This window comes from Coccomyxa subellipsoidea, assembly GCF_000258705.1.
Source record: "Coccomyxa subellipsoidea C-169, whole genome shotgun sequence".
NCBI classification, from domain to species: Eukaryota; Viridiplantae; Chlorophyta; class Trebouxiophyceae; family Coccomyxaceae; genus Coccomyxa; species Coccomyxa subellipsoidea.
In genome coordinates, this window is record NW_005178034.1 from 702,163 (window position 1) to 721,181 (window position 19,019).

The 19,019-nt window shown below is 52.8% G+C and overlaps 3 protein-coding genes across 3 annotated transcripts; 1 reads left to right on the plus strand and 2 right to left on the minus strand.

Moving 5' to 3' along the window:
- Positions 1-2,090: 2,090 nt before the first annotated feature.
- On the minus strand, positions 2,091-8,928 carry COCSUDRAFT_29300 (vacuolar-type H-pyrophosphatase; the record flags this gene model as incomplete). Its single annotated transcript, XM_005647149.1, has 13 exons — positions 2,091-2,611; positions 2,896-3,085; positions 3,483-3,668; positions 4,022-4,207; positions 4,791-5,032; positions 5,354-5,537; positions 6,053-6,235; positions 6,658-6,944; positions 7,238-7,430; positions 7,621-7,706; positions 7,911-8,100; positions 8,427-8,543; positions 8,731-8,928. 13 exons carry the CDS (start codon positions 8,926-8,928, stop codon positions 2,586-2,588), a joined length of 2,268 nt encoding a protein of 755 aa, XP_005647206.1. The 3' UTR covers positions 2,091-2,585.
- A 1,108-nt stretch (positions 8,929-10,036) lies between these two features.
- Positions 10,037-12,301, minus strand: COCSUDRAFT_36801 (mitochondrial pyruvate dehydrogenase kinase; the record flags this gene model as incomplete). Its single annotated transcript, XM_005647150.1, has 7 exons — positions 10,037-10,315; positions 10,668-10,775; positions 10,890-11,062; positions 11,190-11,380; positions 11,511-11,626; positions 11,720-11,886; positions 12,136-12,301. The coding sequence occupies 7 exons, from the start codon at positions 12,299-12,301 to the stop codon at positions 10,037-10,039; spliced, it is 1,200 nt and encodes a 399-aa protein (XP_005647207.1).
- A 2,781-nt stretch (positions 12,302-15,082) lies between these two features.
- On the plus strand, positions 15,083-16,298 carry COCSUDRAFT_53620 (hypothetical protein). Its single transcript, XM_005647151.1, has 4 exons — positions 15,083-15,156; positions 15,312-15,485; positions 15,687-15,806; positions 15,947-16,298. The coding sequence occupies exons 1-4, from the start codon at positions 15,145-15,147 to the stop codon at positions 16,211-16,213; spliced, it is 573 nt and encodes a 190-aa protein (XP_005647208.1). The 5' UTR covers positions 15,083-15,144; the 3' UTR covers positions 16,214-16,298.
- The last annotated feature ends 2,721 nt before the right edge of the window (positions 16,299-19,019 follow it).

Here is a 19,019-nt window from a genome sequence, read left to right on the forward strand (position 1 = left end):
GCAAGCGATTCTCCTACCGCATTCTAGTCTTGAGATCACCTCGTGGTCTGCAAAGGCAGAACACGGGTCGAGCATTGAATTGACCCGCTCCCCGGAAGGCGCGAGATTGAATCCCCGAACAGTCAGCTGCCTTTCTTTCGCTTTTTTGGGTGCCTTTTTCCTTTCCCTCTCTTTCCTGTGATGCAAGTGATCACATCCACAGTCTGATTTTTTTTCAGTGTTCCAATGTTCTTCATCAGTCTTTCACCCAAAATGTCCTACAAGCCAGGCACTGTACAACTCAGTTGAGATGTGTTTACTGTGTACATGCATGCGCTGATGTCGTTGTCGATGGCCCCGAGGGTGGTGGCAACCTTGCCGTACGGGATACTGGGACAATTTAATCTTATCACAATGTTGCCGGTAGTGCAACTTGCGCAATCCTAGTGAATATGCTCTTATCCAACTATTGCTTCAGCGCATTGAACCAGGCCCTGCCTTGCATATTCAAGTCCACCGTGGTGGTCAATGCTGCCATCAGGACATACACCGCCAAAGCATCCACGAAGCTGCTCGCAACTCCCAGCACTGCCCTTAACCGGCTAGCCACCTCTGTCAAACCAGCCAGCTTGATCAGAAACGCCAGAGGCTTTGCGCCCAGACCACTCCCTACTGGGTCCAGCCCCTGCAACAGAGAACACCCCTTTTTCGGAGCTTGCAAGTGCTAGTCACAGTTCAAAGCAGACTATTAACTCTGCAGGTGCAACAATGTTCAATGGTGACAACTTTTTCGAACCTTGGCATCCTTCTTCGTGGGTCCCAGGCCAAACATTGCGGTAAGGAGAGCTGCTTGAAGCAGAAATAGCTGGAGCAGCACCAGTTGCACCAACGGTGCCGATCTGATGCCGGGTGTGAGCGCTCCAATGGCGTGATTCCACATCATGCTCCGGCTCAAGACTGGGAGCACCAGTGCCAGCATGAGCCTGTAGAGATGGGTTGCTTCTGATGCAGACTGGAGTGCCTGCAAGAACCAGTGATTTGTGCTTTTGTGGATATGAGAATGAAGGCACAACTGCAAACTACCATTATAAAGGCGATCAGTGTCAAAAGGGTGGTCCGTGTGCGGCACCTGAAGGAAGGCAAATCTCTCAGCACGCGGTCTGACATGGTGTGCAGCTGCATCAGGTGTGCTGCTGCTGGGGCTCTCATACTCAGCCCAGCGTTCTGCTCTTGCCTTTGGTCCCGCTGTCGACTGCTGGGCATCAGAGTCTTTCTCAACTGCACCAGTGAAAGGTGTTGCTGCACCTTCATCGCTGCATGGCCTGGTGGATGCCTTTTCAGCAAGGTTGCCAGCATCAGCAACTGGCTGGGCTGTTGGTAGGGCGTCCTGTGGTGGAGCCTGCTGCTCCTGCTGTGCCTTGCTTGCATCTGGTGGAACCCTGCTAGAATGACCGGCGCTTGAACCCACGCCTGCTTCAGGTGTTCCTGCGCAATCTCAATAAGATATGTTGCATCGCACGTGACGATTGTCGGGACCCGCACAGGGGCGGTCCCAGGAGGATCGCCCCTATTGATCAAGCTTAATTCTGACACTGAACGTACCTCTGGTCGCTTCTGTGGGTGCTTTTATGCCACCAATGCTTATGCTGCTCAGACGATCGGCACCCCTCTCAAGTATTCTCTGTCTCCGAGCTTCTGCTGCCGCACTTCTAGATGCCATCGGTCCGTTTCCTGAAGCTGCTGCCAGTGACTCACCTTCTGTGATTGCACACAATAGATCTCGCATCAATATACATTGCAAGAAGGTGTAAATTTGTTGGAGACCCCCTTTGCCAACCTTCTCATGAAAGCTGACATGGCATTTCATGCACGTCATGGCCAGAGGCAAGCCTTCCACAGTAAATCTTGGAAGTGCAGATTGGCGTACTGTCTCAAATAATAATGACGGATTTCAACCGCAACCCATAATGCGGATCAGACAGTGGCAGCCGCAAGGCACCAGGAAGGAGCGGCTGAAATTGTGCCTCCACAAGCACCACCAATGGCCACAGTTAAGCTGCCAGTTTTGTGTAATTTCTTGCAGGATTGTTTGATCATCACACACTTCAATAGATGATGTGGGCACTCTCTTACACTTGAGCACCATACATATAGTTCAAGTATTGAGGCAATAGATTTTGTTGCACCACAGAATCACAAAAAACTCCGCTTGGGCATACGTGAGCCATACGGTGAGACCTCACAGGCACAGCACACGAGAGAAAACTATGGAGCCCCTGCAGTCCACCTGGCATGAGCATGCTTGTCAATAGGGGACGCAGATATTTGCTCCGTGCAGTGCTCGCATCAAAAATGCTGGTCACGACGAGCCTCATTAAGGAGGCATGTCAGTCCCAACTTAGTCACGCACATGAGACTTCGACTGCTGTCACCTGGAGCCTGCCTTTGACAGATCAGGCATACTGACAGTCTGGCCCAGTCTCAAGAGCCTGCCCAAGTCACACCACATCAAACCACAAGAAAACATGTCCTAAGCTAAGCTATGACTCTGTCTGCCGACACCTGCGGGTATTTCACACCCCTACTCTCTCCCAAGAGCCACACGCCTAGTGGAACCACTGGAAGATCAGACCTGCACAGCACACGCTGATTTTTCAGGCCCCATCCAGTGTCTACAAACGTGTATATCCGATCATTGCGAGATGCTGCTTTGCACACAATCGCCATGGCAATCTCAGGACAAGTCCACAGTACACTCATCGATGACTTCGAATAAAGAATTCCTTTGCAGAATAAAGAAGAGTAGCCACTGCATCCTAGGCGCAGGTTCATTGTGGACTCAGTGACGACTACAGAACATGTGGCAAATTAAAAAACAGCAGCCAGTGAGGCATCAATTCTCAAGGAAGCACTCACCAGAGGGGGTGTGGGCCTGGAAGAAGGGCGCAAAGACCAGGGACTCCACGGCCATCAGCTTGATGAGGATGTTCAGCGATGGGCCCGAGGTGTCCTTGAGCGGGTCACCAACGGTGTCGCCGATGACGGCCGCCTTGTGCGCGTCGGAGCCCTTGCCTCCCAGGGAGCGCGCGTGCTCGGTGGCCTGAGCCTGTTCAGACAAGCAATAACTCTTGAGAGGCTGGTTCATGCAGGGTAAGCACAAGTACGTCCCTTGAGGCTGACTTTGTATCACACTGGAAAGGTCCCATTCTTCTCAAGCATCCTCTTCTAAAAATCTAGTCATGTGCATGCAACCGCAATGGTCTTTCAGCCTACAGAAGGACGAGGGTGTTTGACGAAGACATAAGGAGATTGCACAGACGAAGGATAGCCTGCCTAGAACACGTGCAGCAGGAAAGGGATCAGCAGGAAAAAGTAGGAGAAAGTGTCCCACAAGAGAGTTACGTCACAGCCCAGTAGCTGTGGTCCCACTGAACACATGCAGGGCGATTTTCTCTGTTACACAACCAAAAGACCGAACTGCTCTGCGTAAGAAGTAGGCTCACCTCAACGTATTTCTTGGCGTTGTCCCAGGCGCCTCCAGTGTTGGACATGGAGACGGCCATCTGCACGCCGGACACCAGAGCTCCAGCCAGCACGCCGGCCAGGGTGCGGGTACCGAACAGGATGCCCACCACCAGAGGGGTCAGCAGCACCAGGGCGCCGGGGGCGATCATCTCGCTCAGGGAGGCCTGCACAGCAAAGCGACTGCTCAATTACTGTGCCTTGTAGAGCCCATGCTGGTGGATATGTGACCATCGTTCACAGGGAGAGACAAAGCTGTCTAAGCATCACTGCTTCACCGAATCTTATGCACAAGATAAGAAAAGGCCAATAGCAGCCTGTGCCTATCCGCCATCTAGACCGCCACCATGCATGAGAGCCAGGTAAGTGCAGGCAATGCATGTCGGCCTAAACTAGCCGTCTAGGTTGCTGCGGGACTTTCTGCAGGGAAATCACTGTCAAGAAAGAGAGTGTCAAGCATCCAAGCAGAGAAATATGACGAGAATTAGACATGGACTTCCACAGGTGCGCAGGAGAGCACCTGGGTGGAGATCTCGACGCAGAGGCGGTAGTCGGGGCGGCCGGTGCCCTCCATGATGCCGGGGATGGTGTTGAACTGGCGGCGCACCTCCTCAACCATGGCCAGCGCGGCCTTGCCCACGCTCTTCATCGTCATCGCGCTGAACCAGTACGGCAGCATCGCGCCCACCAGCAGGCCAGCAAAGATCTGCGCCAGTAAGCATGCAAGCAGTGTCAGCACCGCAGACATTGTACACCCCACTTTAAGAAGATATGGTAATAGCATGGTCATTACAAAGGTAACAAGCAGGGGAGTCCCTCTGCTCTGCACATGAGCACCAGTCCAGAGAATATTTTGCAAAGCAGTGTAGTCATGCAATGTCATGGGGACAGCTACATCTACTCAGCAAGTGCCCAGCCATTGCCAAGGTGCCAGTGGTGTCGCAGCCAAATGGCACAGCAGCATGCCTTTCTTGCAGTCTGGGGTGTCCAGTCTGCAAAAGAACTAGAAGCTATCACCTTCAAAATGCGAAAGCACCGGCCTCTTGTGGAAAGAAAAGGATCAGCATGCTTGCTAGCATTTAGCCCCGGCCCCGGCTGGTGGGGAGCGTTACAAGTACTGAGCACAGTGCCCACAATTAATTGGGCCTTGCTTGGATCTGGCAAGTCCAACAAGGGGCAGGATTTTGCAGCCTTTAAGGCAGCTTGTCTGCAGCACGCCAATATTGCCTCTTGGCAGGAAGTGTGTGTAATAATATCAAGAATAAGAATATTGATGCTCGCGCGCGCACCTCGGGGTCGAGGATGGAGGAGTCCTTGGTGGTGATATCGGCGCGGGTGACGTAGGCGCCGAAGAGCGCCAGGGAGACGAGCGCGGCGGAGCCGATGGCGTAGCCCTTGCCGATGGCGGCGGTGGTGTTGCCGGCAGCGTCCAGCGCGTCGGTGCGCTCGCGGATGTCCTCGCCCATGCCCGCCATCTCGGCGATGCCTCCGGCGTTATCGCAGATGGGGCCGTACGCGTCGATGGCCAGGCCTGCGCGGTAACACAGTGCGCTTGAGTCAAGGCCCAGATGACTAGGAACTAATCAGTTCATTGCAGACTTTGCATGAGTGAACTCGCTGACAACAACCTGCTCATGTGACCAGAAAACAGTCCGTATGCGAAGAGCGCAGGCTGCCTATGCAGAGGCAAGCTGCAAGATTAATCCTTCAGGAATGCAATTCCCTTTTAAGCCTGGGTTTCAGCGCCTCTTGAAGGCATCACAGCACAGGAGGACAATCTTGAAGATTGCTGCTGCATGCCCTTTTCTGCTCTGCTCAGATGTTTAGACAGCAGGGCAGGAGGGCGGCGCACCAGTGCTCATGGTGGTGAGCATGCCCAGGGCGGCGCAGGCGATGCCGTACATGTTGGCCAGCGAGAAGCTGACGTAGATGCAGATGGCGATGACGAAGCAGGGGATGATGGTGGACTTGTAGCCCAGCGCCAGGCCAAAGATGATGTCAGTGGCGGCACCAGTGCGGCAAGCGTCAGCCACATCCTGTGACCCAAGGACAAGACCAACTCAGCATAGGAAGGATAGACCATCATCGCGTCGGCATGACGTACAAATGAGCTAAAATCAGGCTAAAATCAGGCTCTGGACATCCAATGTACCTTGTGCAAAGCTGATGAGATGTGCACACAATAGAATTGCCATAGGAGTGCCATTTCACGGCCTACCTTGTGTCCACTTGAGCTTTGTAGCCATGCCCATCCCAATAGGCAAAGGGCTCCTGTGAGCTTGGACGGACGCATGGCCGCGAGCACTAGAGCTCGATCACCTTATATTGATCTCTAGTACGACGATAAGGTGATCGAGCTCTATAGCTCGCGGCCACACATCCGTCTAGGCTCACAGGAGCCCTTTGCCTATTGGGAATCAAGTGGACACAAGGTAGGCCGTGAAATGGCACTCCTAGGGCATCTCTAGTAATGGTGTGTTTCTCCGTTGTGCAGCTCCCTAGGTTATATGATGGAAGGGCTTGTTGAGGCAGGGTAGCAGATGATGTGCACCTGGACTGGCTGGTAGCGGTTGGAGGTGAAGTACTCGGTGGCAATGCCGATGATGAGGCCGCCCCACAGGCCGACAGCGACGCAGAAGAACATGTACCAGTTCTTCACCACGCGGTCGGGCTCGTCGACGAAGATGCCAGTGAACTCAGGGGGGAGCGCGTAGTAGCTGATCGCAAACACCACCTGCATGCATCGCACAAAGGCTCTTCAGTACGTGTTTCACAACAATTGAAAATTGCAGGCAAGTCTTTAGATTGAAGACAGTTGATCCAGCCACTGATCAAACCTCCAAAAGCTTCTGTCCTGACTCATGCATGATCAGAACACCTGGGACGTGCCCCGGTGCTGGTCACGACCTTGTTGATGCGCAGCCACTCAGACTTCATGGACTTGGATGGTTTCAGAGGATGCAAAGATCCTGCAGGGTGCCGTGCTGTGCAGGACAGGCAACATGGGTTTCATGAGATGTCAAGATGCAGACATCCATCCGCATTCTCATTCCTTTCCATGCATACACTAAATATCTTTCTGGAGAGGCACTGTGTGTGCTTGGCCGCAAGATATTATTCGCTTGATGAAAATAGGCAGGGGGTGAGGGTGCGCACAGGGGTGGCGAGAAGGGTGGAGATGATGAGCTGGTACTTGAGGGTGTTCTCGATCTCGGACACCATGCGCGCGGGGCGCAGGTCGGTGGCGATGAAAGTGGTCAGCAGGCAGATGATGATGCCGGCGCCGGAGATGAGCAGCGGGTAGCTCATGGAGGAGTAGAAGTGATCCTGACCCAGCGAGGACACCGAGGAGATGACCAGAGCGGCGCAGGTGGCCTCAGCGAAGGATCCGAACAGGTCAGCGCCCATGCCGGCAATGTCACCCACATTGTCTCCCACGTTGTCTGCGTCACATGCATGGAAGCAGTGCTTAGCACGACCACTAGCATAGTAGAACTGTTACATACAGGAAGGAAGGGTGTGAGAGTGAGAGAAGGAGGACACAGGAGCTGCCTCAGGGTGCTTGGAAGGAACATCATGTACGACTCTGTGATATGAAGCATGCATGCATCATGTTTGGTGCCCCGGCTGCATCATGCTCTCCCGAGCAGAGCACCCCGTAGAATTGCAGAGGACAGATGCATGCACCAAATGAGCTCAACGTGACAGATGTGACTGCTGCAGGGGTGATGCGCACCGGCAATGACGGCGGGGTTGCGGGGGTCGTCCTCGGGGATGTCCTTCTCGACCTTGCCCACGAGGTCAGCGCCCACATCAGCGGCCTTGGTGTAGATGCCGCCGCCCACACGGCCGAACAGCGCGATGGAGGAGCCGCCCAGACCGTAGCCGGCAATGGCCTCGTAGATGCCCTCCCAGTCGTCTCCGTACACCTGCAGAGCAGTTGCTGACGCATCGGAGGCTGCAGAATCCTCTTCTGTACTGCCAGATCCACATGCTCCGATTGGTCACGCGGTGAGACAGGGTCGTGCTTTGCAAATTGGGATGCATTCAAGGATTTGCGCGGCCACAGAGAATCATGGCCTAGATTAGAGGTAGGTGATGAAGGGGTGCAGCGCTCACCAGCTTGAAGATCTTGATGGTGATAAAGAGCACCAGCAGGCCGTTGGAGGACAGGAGGAAGCCCATGACAGCGCCCGAGCGGAAGGCTGTAGTCCACAACAAGCACGTCAGACGCAGCCAGCTGCTGCTCAGGACAAGCGTTTACAATTGGCAGGGTACCGCAACCCCCACTTCTGCTGTTTTAGGCAAGTGTTTGAGGGCTTCAACAATGTTCAAAGCACTTGCAAGCAGCATAGGGCCACTTAGCAGCCATTCATAGGATAAAGGCAGAAGAAGATGCCGATGCACACCTGTCATGAAAGCGGGGGCGATGCCCTTGCGAGCCTCCAGGGCAGTGCGAGCGTTGGCGTACGTCGCAATGGTCATGCCCAGCCATCCGGAGACGATCGAGGTCACGGCACCGACCAGGAACGCGATGGTGGAGAACGCGCCGTTGTACAGGGCGGGCGCATGCTTGACACCCTCCTCGTCAGTGTGCCACTTGGTGGAGAACCCATCCTGGGAGCTCAGCAGGACGAAGATGAACACAGAGAAGCCCGCCTGCCCGTACAAGACACGTGACGCTTCAGCAACAGTAGTCCCACACTCGATTCCACGGAGGGCACACAATAAAAGCCGTTGTTCTTGAGGCACCCAGTTAGTCAGCCTTACGACACCAGAAGACGCAGACACGTTCTAAACAAGTACCAGGATGCATTTCTTCAAAGGTTATAATAATCTTATTCTAGTGATGAACACTGAGTTCATCAGTGATTGGCCAGCACCTCCAAGGAAGCTATCAGTCAGGCACTCCTCCTGACAGGTACACTATGAAACGATGAGAACCGCACCATGAAGACGCCCATGTACTTGTACTCTGTGAACAGGAAGGAGGTTGCTCCCTCAGAAATCGCATCCTGAAGATCCGCCACCTTCTGGACAATCTGCGACACCCAGGCAATGATCACCGCAATTCAATATTCTGACATGGAATATACGTTTGGCCATGCTGTTGCATGTTCAAGGAGCCTCAATTAGTGTCCTCCGTCTCGCGCGCCGACGGTGACAAGAAAGCCTGCTCGATCTTCGCTGACAGTATACATACTGCCCAGACAATGCACCGAGGCTCACCGAATCCTCTCCGGTCAGCTCCTCCTCCAGCAGGAAGGTGCGACCATCCTCGCCAGTGGATCGCTGGCCAGTGCGGACCTTGATACCAGACACCCGCCACCACAGGAAGAGAGCAAAGATGATGCCCACAGCGGCTGTCACAGGGATGAAAATATCCGGGATTAGCTCCGGGAGCCGAACCTCTTGTGCCCACAACATGGTGGACCACTCTTTTGGATCGCGGGGTGAAGTCTTTCTTGCTGGAGAGCTCGATTTCCGAGCATCAAAGGATATGCAGAAGATTATGCGCTGCCCCTTTTGGTCACGACGTGGTGATGGGCGCCTAACCTGGCAATGTGAGTCCTCCATGTGCCAGCCCAAACTTGATGCAAATGCTGGCACCCAACACCTACACGTGACGGCAGTTCCCATCGAGTGTTTGCACTGTGGAAGGTGGTTCCTGCAGCTGCTGGGCCTGGCGATGCCACAAGGCAGCGGTGATCACTCATGAGGACGCCAGCGCTGTGCATTATTCTGTAATTACAGCAGCAGGCATGTAGAATTCTTGATGCAAAGATTTGACGAATTTCCGCAATGGCAGAGTGGCATGGCAATGACCTTCATGCCCGCAACACCCCATGCCGCATGCAACGTCTATATACATACGAATGTAGAGCTGTGTCTCTTGCCCGAAACTTTATAGTTTACACTCGGCGGCACAAGGCCCAGATCAAATTTTCCTGTTCACAAAAATGGGCTCTTTCATAGGCGCGCATCCCTCTCGTCATGTTAAAGGTTCACTCGGAGTCGTCCTAACACAGTACCTAGAGATGTCATAACGCAGATCACTTCAAACGGTCTACCACCAAAAGTGAAACTGCACTGTCCAGTGGTTGTGCCAAGAACAAAAAATCTGCCAATTCAAAGCCACAGGAACGTGGCACCTGCCTAGGATACACAGACGCTGTGGTCAATATACACTTGGCTAATAAGCAATTGGGTATGGAATACATCACCAGCTCCAGCATGCCTATTGCAGGCCGGGAGCAAAATCAAACGCAATTCTCTTGCGAAGGAAAACATCCAGGATCACTAAACCAAGTGGACAGCAAGAGGAAGCTCATCTTCTCCCTCCTCAGCGGCTGTTCGCCTTCCCGCCATGTATCACGCTGCTATAGCCATGCTAGTGGCAAACAGATTGCCTTCCCTGTTGTCTGCCATGCCGCAGCAACGATGCCAGCTGCAAAGCAACATGCCTTCCCCGTTATGCGGCATGCCGCTGTAGCCGTGCAATCTGCAGGCAGCACCGCAGCAGTAGAGCAGCCGCTCAGGGCAGCGGCTCCTGCACATTGCCGAGGCGGTTGAGGTGCAGGTAGGCGTCGGTGCCGTAGCCCTCCATGGAGGTGATCTGCAGGTCCCCGCCAAAGTAGCGCGCGTAGAGGCGGGAGATGGGCAGGCCATATCCGTAGCCGGCCAGCACCGCGGGGCCATCTGCGCCCTCCACGCTGTCGTCCATGTCTGGCAGCGGCGATTGCGCCGTGGAGTACAGGTACGTCCATATTCTCGGCAGGCCCGACCGGGGAATGCCGCCCCCCTCGTCCGACACCTGCACCATGCACCGTGCCAGTTCAGCTAATTTTGCTCTTTTATACATTAGAGAGGGCCGCAAAGATGTCCGGCAAGCTGGGAACCGGGTCCTTGACAGCACTCCCAGTGATCTCTTTGCTCACATTGTTGTAGTGCCCCTTGTCACTGCTCCAAGAGCCAGCTCTCCACAACACAAACCTTATGGTGCTCGGGCAAAGCATTCCAGCAGTCCAAGCCAGTATGCCGCATAAAGGTTGTCTCACTGTGCATCCTCTTGGGGCACCCAGTACTAAAAGTCGTCAATGCTGCAAGAGAATCACACTAAAAGTATTGGCCAGAGTAGAATTGGAACACGTGAATCAGGAGCGGACCTTAATGGTGACATCCTCATCTCCCTCCGCCACAACCACCCTCACAGGTGGCGGCTCATTGTCTGCATCCTCAAACCTGTCATTTACTGCCCTGAGGGAATTCTTCACCTGTGACACACCATTCCGTTTGCTTCAGGAAAGCTCACGGACTCTGGACATGAATGTTCCAAACACTTGAAAAGAGGAGAGATTGAAATGCAAGGGATTTGAGAGGAGTCTCACCAGCTCGAAGGTCATGTGATGAAGATGTGACGGCACGTAGGCAAAGGTGAAGCGAGGGTCCCCGTACACAGACACCTCTGGGGCGGTGGCATACTCCCGCATGCACACTGAGCGCGCATCAGCAATGGCATCGTTGGCCACCTGGACTGGCGAGCACTTGGTGCAGATCATCCCTGTTGCAGGAAGAGACAAATCCTTATCAATGCGTCAAACAGGCTGGCGAGATTGGATCTATATAAGGCTTTGTCATCCTTGCATGACTGCATGTTTGGGTAAGGGAGTGGGGTGCGGCCCACGCACCGATGTGGTTCTCCCTCTGAGGTTCATGCAAGGCAATGTGCTGGCCGATGAGGATACGGATGCCAATGCGGCTGAGGTAGAAGCCATCCAGAAATTGGTGGATCTCTGGGAATTCTGTCAGCCCATTGCCTTCCGCCCTCAACTCCTTTTTCAACTCTGCCACACCAATGGCCATGACTGGCACCACATTCCTGCAAAGATGAAGAAAGTCAGTGCCAGGAATAATTACCTTTGTGGCATGAGATCATCACATACTTTATCATGGGAAGCTGCAGGGTAGCCTTATTTAAAGATTTTGGTGAGTTCAGCCTCCCAACATGCCTGTGTCTGTGGTAGATGTGCTTCAACAGCTCCGTGAACTTGAGCTCGCTGTCCAAATCACGGATGGGCTTGAATTGTCTGAGCTCCTTGAAAGATTCCACATACCAGTCCCGAACCTGTGCAGCACGTCATTCAGTGTTCAGACGTGTACCCCTTAGCAGCTGGGCAAACGGTTCAAGGCGTTAGCTGAGGGACAGCTAGGCTCGTGCCTTTATCACTGGCGACTTTGCTGACAGACCAAACGGTAAGTTCTCTAGCTCTGCAACCCTGTGGGCTAGCCTGACGGGCAGCTCGTTGTGAAGGAACTGTGCTGAAAGAATAAGCTGGCGCTCAATGGGGTTTGCCCCAAAGTCCAGCATATACTTTAGGCTGACACCTGAGACAGCACACGCAGTACTAAGCCTCATGGCACCACCTTGTTTCTTATGTTCAAGCCAATGCATGGTGTGGAGGATATTTGCTTGTCCTTATCACGCAAGGCTAGCTCGTCAGCACTACACAATTGCAAGAGGATACATGCCTTGAAGCATAACATGCACCATGCAGGCATTGCTTGAGCAGAGGTACACCCTTCGGTCAAGATACTATTAAATTGAATAATATGCACGGTCTCCTACCCACCCACCAGTTTGTTTTTTCAAGGCGCAGCTGAAGATATCATCCACGACTTCTCGTGGAGCTGAGTCCGCCAGACGAGCAACTTTCGAGGAGCCCACCCTGTTGAGATATCTGAGGGCCCCCGAAGCATTGGCAATCTTTGAGGCGTGCATGTAGGCGACTTCAGCAGCCATGTCGTTACTTGCACCAGCCTCTACTCAGCCCCATCTTAAAGCTTTCAGGCCAGCATGGTTCCTCGTCACATCCACATGACATATACAATCTTTTTAATGTTCTTCTGTATAGCAGGATATGTGAGCGGAGGAGCAGAGCCCATGGTGCCAGCCTCGGAAGAGCTGACCGATCACGTCCTCTGCCACCTCAGCACACAGCAGCTGCCATTGACTTCATTGCATTGACCTGACGGCCAGAGGTCCCTCATACTCAGAGTGGACTCACATCGTCAATTCAGCATGACAAGGGGTGTACTCTGGATGCCGTGATTCGCTTTGCACCAATACTTCAAGTGCCTCACTCATCCCAATGGCCATGGCACAAGGGCAGGAGGCGGGCTTGGCCTTTGTGTCCTTCCTGAAGGCTTCCAAGGTCCCTGAGAGTCTCTGGGAGCCGTTACTAGAGAAGATTGATAGGGCAGAAGTGGGCTGTGAGGGAGGTGTCCAGGTTTACATTCCTACACTTTTCACTTTTCACAAACAGATTGCTTTGTTTCCTGTAATCTATACGGGCCTTTTAAGTCACTGCTGACTTAAATTTTACAGATTATTGAAGATGTCAAAGCGAATTTCATGTCAACAAACTTTTCGTGACTGCCAGATCATCCACATCACTTACCACTTACCACTGACCTTTCACTGTTTCCAACACCTGACAGTGTCGTGCAGGCCGTGCAAATTAATGAGGGACATGCAAAGCTTGTGGCACAGGAGGATCTGGCGCCCACTGACAGCATTTTCATCCTGCCCAGCATTCGTGCAGCCACACGGAGTGACTGGGACCTGCTCGTTTCTACAGATTCTGCATTCACGCAGACCATAGCTGAGATCCTTCCATCAGGTCATCCAATCTGCCAAACATTCAAAGAGTCACGTTTCACTTCCTTCTCGACGGGCTAGTGTCGCTGAAGGGGTGGAGGTCTCAAACATCCCATGCTGGTGGTATTCAGGAGGAAGTAATGACGAGTTGCAGATGCCGGCAAGCTTGTGGCGGTGGCTGCGGCCCACCATGCTGGCAGGCAGCCCATCCCGGGCAGTCACACTGTTCACCATGGAGCCAAAGGATACCTTGTGGACACGCCATGGGGAGGATCCCAACATTGCTGGTGAGCATTATTAAGTGTGCCCGCTCATGCCTAGATCAGCAACCAGATGCCGCTCTCAGGGGACGGGTCTTGTGCTACTGTATGCAATCGGTACTGCAATGTCCCGTATTGTCAAACTCCGTGCCATTCTGAATACAGTAACCATCCTCTTAATGTCTAGGATGACGCTCCTTACTATGGTGTGCAGTTGTGCCCCTTCCACAGCCGGTTGCAGATACAATTGGGGAGGGCAGCGCAGCGCCCTATGGAGCTGTGATGATGTGGCCACTGCGCCCAATCAAGGCTGGCGCTGAGCTGGTCCGCGATCACCTGCCAGGCTCGCGCAGCTTGCAGAGGGCTGCATGCCTGTTGTTCCTGCTGAGTGAGAGGGCAAGGTATAGATAGTTATTCACCATCTTGGGTGAAATGAAAACCCATTTTCAAGTGCAACTCCCGCTTTTTTCATTAGAAGGGATCCCCTTTTCATGACGCCTTGATCGTGCGGCAAAGGGTCTCAATTTCTACCACAATGGCTGCAGCTGACGTGCATGGTGATGCGACCCATCAGGTGGGCGCATGATGCGGAGTATGAGGGCTTGAAGGCTGCCGTGGAGAGTGCTGTTGCCGGCCAGGTTCTTCCTGGGGTGTCACCAGTGCCGGGTAAAACCTTGGTGGGTGATCAGAGAAGCCTGCCTGCACAGGTAAGATCTCTGCTATTGGCACAGCATAAAACACATGTATACTGTGGTAAAATGTATACTTTGCAGGGGCTGAAGGCAATAGATACCGATTCAGCCAAAATTGCAGATTGTTCTTACGCTTGCAGGTGTCAAACAAGCAAATCACAATGTGGACTGATTACCCACTGGTAAAGGAGCACCTGACAGCGCCAGTCTTCAAATTGACCGAGGATAGAGATACCGCAGATGTGATTGTCACATCCACACCAGTCAGGAACTTCTCAACATCGCCCAGGTAGCTGCTTCTGGGGCTTCAATGCTGACACATGTGAACTGTAGTATCCATATCAGTGCGGGGTGATCAATACCATGAACACTTACTTTTCAAGGTTTTATCACCATATTCTAAAGTTTCTGCCACTTGTCAAATCTGACACCTTGCTGTGGATGCGCAGCAACCAGCTGGTGAATCAATTCCCCTTCGAAGCATGTTTAATCCGCAAAGACCTGCTGCCACAGACGCTCAGGCGATTCCATGCAGCAGCATCGGACGCCGATCCCCAGGCCGCAGCTCCTTCTGGAAGCCCAGCAGATTCCTTCCCATCCTGGTTCCCCGCCACCTATGACCTGGCAACAGAGCCCCACTTCTTCCTGCAAGATTACAATAAGGTGAGGCAACAACTCTGGAGGAAGGAGCTTGCTCCTGACCTGAATAGCATGTGTGGTCCCGGACTGTGGCTGTGCATAGTCTGATGGCGTGTACAATGAAAGATACTATTAGCGTGCGAGCCGCATCATGGCCTCAAGCTGCTAAATTCAACGGCAGCAGCTTCCAGATTGTCAATGTGTGTGCAATTTGCAGCGCGCAGAAGCAGGGCAGGACAACCATTGGGTGGTGAAGCTGGCGCAAGGCGCACGCAGCACAGATGTATGCCTGACGGACTCTGCCGAGCTGATCGTGAGATACAGGGAAGCCCCTGGTGGAGATAGAGTAGTGCAGAAATACGTGGAGAGGCCTGTGCTCTTCAAGGGGCGCAAGATGGACCTCCGAGTGGGTGCACAGCCCTCATTTCTTCACGCTCTCTTTGCCATGATTCTTTGAGTAGTGGAGATAATGCTCTGAAATGCTGAGGTTGCAGCGGAGCACTTTCGTATACCTTGGGGAACGCCATGCATGTGTTTTGAAGGTTTTTGGCTTTGGTTCAGGTCTACCTGGTAGTGCGGAGCTTTGCAGATGCAGAAGCGTACTTGCACACCAAGTGGTATGCCAGGGTGGCCAACAGGGAGTATCCTTCAGATGTCAGTGCCACAGAGACTGACTTTGAGAGCCACTTCACTGTCGCCTGCTATGATGCTGACCCTGCTGTCAGTGGTGCCCAGGTAAAGAAAGTCCCATCCTTGATTTCCATTCCTGCACCACATCTGCCAACTATCCCTTCGTATGATGCTCACCTGGTTCTAAACTCCAATTCCCGGGGCATGCAAGCGCGCATGCATGTGCTATGGTACGTGCCATGCATGGCTAGCATCCAATGTTCTGGCGTGGTGCAGTGGGTCTGAGGCATATTTCTGAATCTGCAGCTGATGGTACTAAAGAGCGAGGTGGTGTGTGAGCTGGAGGGACAAGGCATAAATGTCGCTGAATTTGAGGAGGACCTCTGTGGCATGGCTCGCAGCCTGGTCACCGCTGCACAGGCGCAGGTGAAGCATTGCTGGCTTGCTGCCCACATAAACTCACAGTTCTTCTGGTTTGCTACATGTTTTGGTTGTATTTGCTCAGATCAGAGGGATTTTTCATTCCTGGTTCAGATGTAGTGATGTGGTTTCTGACATGTCCACAGATTGGAAGGTGGCCGCGCAGCAGGGCTATTTATGGGATGGATGTGCTCCTGGTGAGAGGGCCATCTGGGAGATGCAGCCCGCAGTTGTTGGAAGTCAACTTCTGTCCAGACTTCACAACACTCATCAAATTGGGGGAGAAAGAGGCCATCAATGAGTTCATGGGTGCATGCTTCACATCCGGCCTGGTTTCAGAGCGGTTCACAAGATTGGGGGATGACCCAGGGGAGACATTTCCTGGCCAGAAGGATCTCGATGCAATTGACTGACTTGTGCTTGACCTCAGCTTCTTCAGTGGTTTGTCGAGTGGAAGAGATTGCATGGGTCTGGGGGAGATGTAATATTGTATGCTGGAAATAATTCATTGCCCCTCTTCCCTGCATGCAATGTTCCACTCGCTCTCATTCAAGACGCAAATCACTGCGCTGCAGGCACACGCATTTCCAGAATGTCGTCAGTCATTCTCAGCCCACTGACTGCCTCCATCAAGCATGCGAAAGAGGTTGTTGACGAGTGTATCCCAGACCTGCCTGAAAACGTTGCTGTCGACAGCAGCGCCCTTGAGGACCGCATCAATCCCGTGATCTTTGCAGTCTTATCCGCTGGAAGGAGCAATGCCTCCAACGAACTCCCTGAGCAAGACAGGGTCGATCTGTGGCATATCGTCTGCAAGCTGTGGGTAAGCCTTTTGTGCACACAACGGCCAAGCTGTCCCAGACAAAAGACACATCGAGAGAACCTTCAGAGCGTCTCGTTGTTGCAGAATGCGTGTGTGGTGAAGCAGAATGAGAGCAACAAGTCTGAAGAATGGATGGTCTCCTTGAGAGAGTCAGCCAGGTGAGGGACAATCCTGTGTTTCCAAACGACTGTGCTTGTTTAGCCTGCCAAGCACAAATTCGGCCACTGAGCAGTGCACGCCTTTGGCTGCAGTGACCTGCTCACTCTCATCAAAGATTCAGACCTTTCAGTTGAGGAGCGGGCCACCAAGGCAACGTTTTACCACAAGGTATGCCAAGCGACTTTTCATGCATGCATGCATGTTTGTTTGCTTTCCCATGCGCACAAATATCATGGGCATGCAATTGTGAATCTGATCATGGACAGTTTGTGTCCCCTGAGGGTGCATGATATCTGCTGCAGATCGGCTGCTTACATTCAGACTTGGAGGAGTTTGAAGCAGCAGAGGCATCTTTTGGGAAGGCGCACGAGTATTGTGTCAGCCTGCTTAAGGACCTTCAGCAAATCAACCCTTCAGAGGACCTCCTCCAAGAGCATGCAGAGGAGTGCTGCTTGCTGGCTATCCACAGGGCAAAGAACGCATGGCAGCTGCAGCAGAGGGTATGTCATGCTCTTTGCCAGTCATTTTGTTGTCTAAGTCATGCCAGCACATGCCAGCATATGCACCCCGCAAAAGCTGCTAAGAATCTGCTGTGGTGTCTGCATGCAGGCATTGGCGGTCGACATGCTTGCGCATGCTGCAGAACTGGCGCAGCAGCAGTACTTGCCATCCAGACAGCGCTTCTACCTTTGCCAGAGGGTGATCGTGACACTGGTGGAGCAGGGTATCAAATATCTTGAAGCCAAGGATGCAGATGCCCTCGGCCTGCTGGACAATGCGTACAACCTCATCACAGGCCATCTGGTGAGTGACGACAAATGTAATTGATAACATCCAGCATGCCCTTGAGGAGGGACATACTGTTTATTGAAGGGGCTGCACACTACATGCACTGCAATGTGGAAACATCATATTCTGCATGCTTGCAGGAACTTGACGAAGATGATGAACACTTTGAGATGTATCAGAAGGATGCCTGCGATCTGCAAGCACAGGTGATGATTTCACTGCTTTGCAGACAGTCATGTCCACTAGACCCTTTGCTGAGCAATGATTGATGGGTTGGCAGGTGCTGCGATTGCTTGCCCAAGGCTACCTGCTCAATGGCAAGGCAGCAACAGCACTTCAGTGCGTGCACAATCTGCGCAAGCTTCAAGAAGAATACGCGTCACAGCCTGCTGTCTTCCTGACAGCCATTCAAGCTCTCACCGCGGTATGTGCATGGCATGCATTTTGCCATATATTCAGAAGGATCAAGTGGATTCCTTGCCAGCCATACTCTGGTGCTGACTGCCATGTTGAGTGCAGATGGGCCAGACAGATAAGGCAGAACAGGAGCTCCTTGCGCTGGCAGCCCACAGTGATGCTTCTTCTCAGCTTTGCCTGGAAGCCATTTCTGCACTGATCAACGCAAACAGTGGGGCCGAAAGCCTCAGAACAGCCGCCAGTCTAATCATAGATCGCTTTCCTGGAGAAACATTTGTGCCAGTAAAGGTTGTGGAAAATATCATGGGCCTCAAGGGAGAGGTGCGGCTAGTAAAGCCCAGCAGTGACTGTTTCAAAGTTCCAATGAGCCCTGCATTTCAATTTCATGTAGCCGAACAGTTAGAGAGAGACTAGCATACACAGGGAGTTACTGTCATGACAAGGGTGATGCTGTGCAGGGAATGAGCACAGAGCATGGAGAATGCGCACTGCAGATAGTCAGCGAGGAGAATGTTGTGGACATGCTGACAAGGGTCAACCTCTCTCTCCCATGCTTAATTGCATGTACAATCTCTTTGACAGCATGCATGCATCATCTAATGTACAGCAAGCATGTTCTATCTGATCAAATGTGCTGCTGCTGCAGGAAGATGTGCAGGCGAAGGAGCACAGAAAGGCGCTCTACATCATGCTGTGGAATCACGGCACGCACCTCTTCACAAAGAAGTCCTACACTGCCTGCTCAGACTTCTACAAAGCGGCGCTCATGTATGCAGATGATGGAGCAAAACCAGTGGTTGCCAGGCAGCTCGCCCTTGCCCACATGGCCACTCAGGACCTTGACCGGTGAGGAAGTCTGACAAAATGAACCATTTTGAAGAACACTTGGCCTTTCGGGCTATGATGTCCGCTGTGCGTCTTAGTTTTGGCAAAATAGCAATATTTTAGGACTGTGAAGCCATGAGCCATTGCTTCAACCAAGTGAGTGACTCTGATGTATTACTGCTGTTGCTCACAGGGCTTTGGAGTAC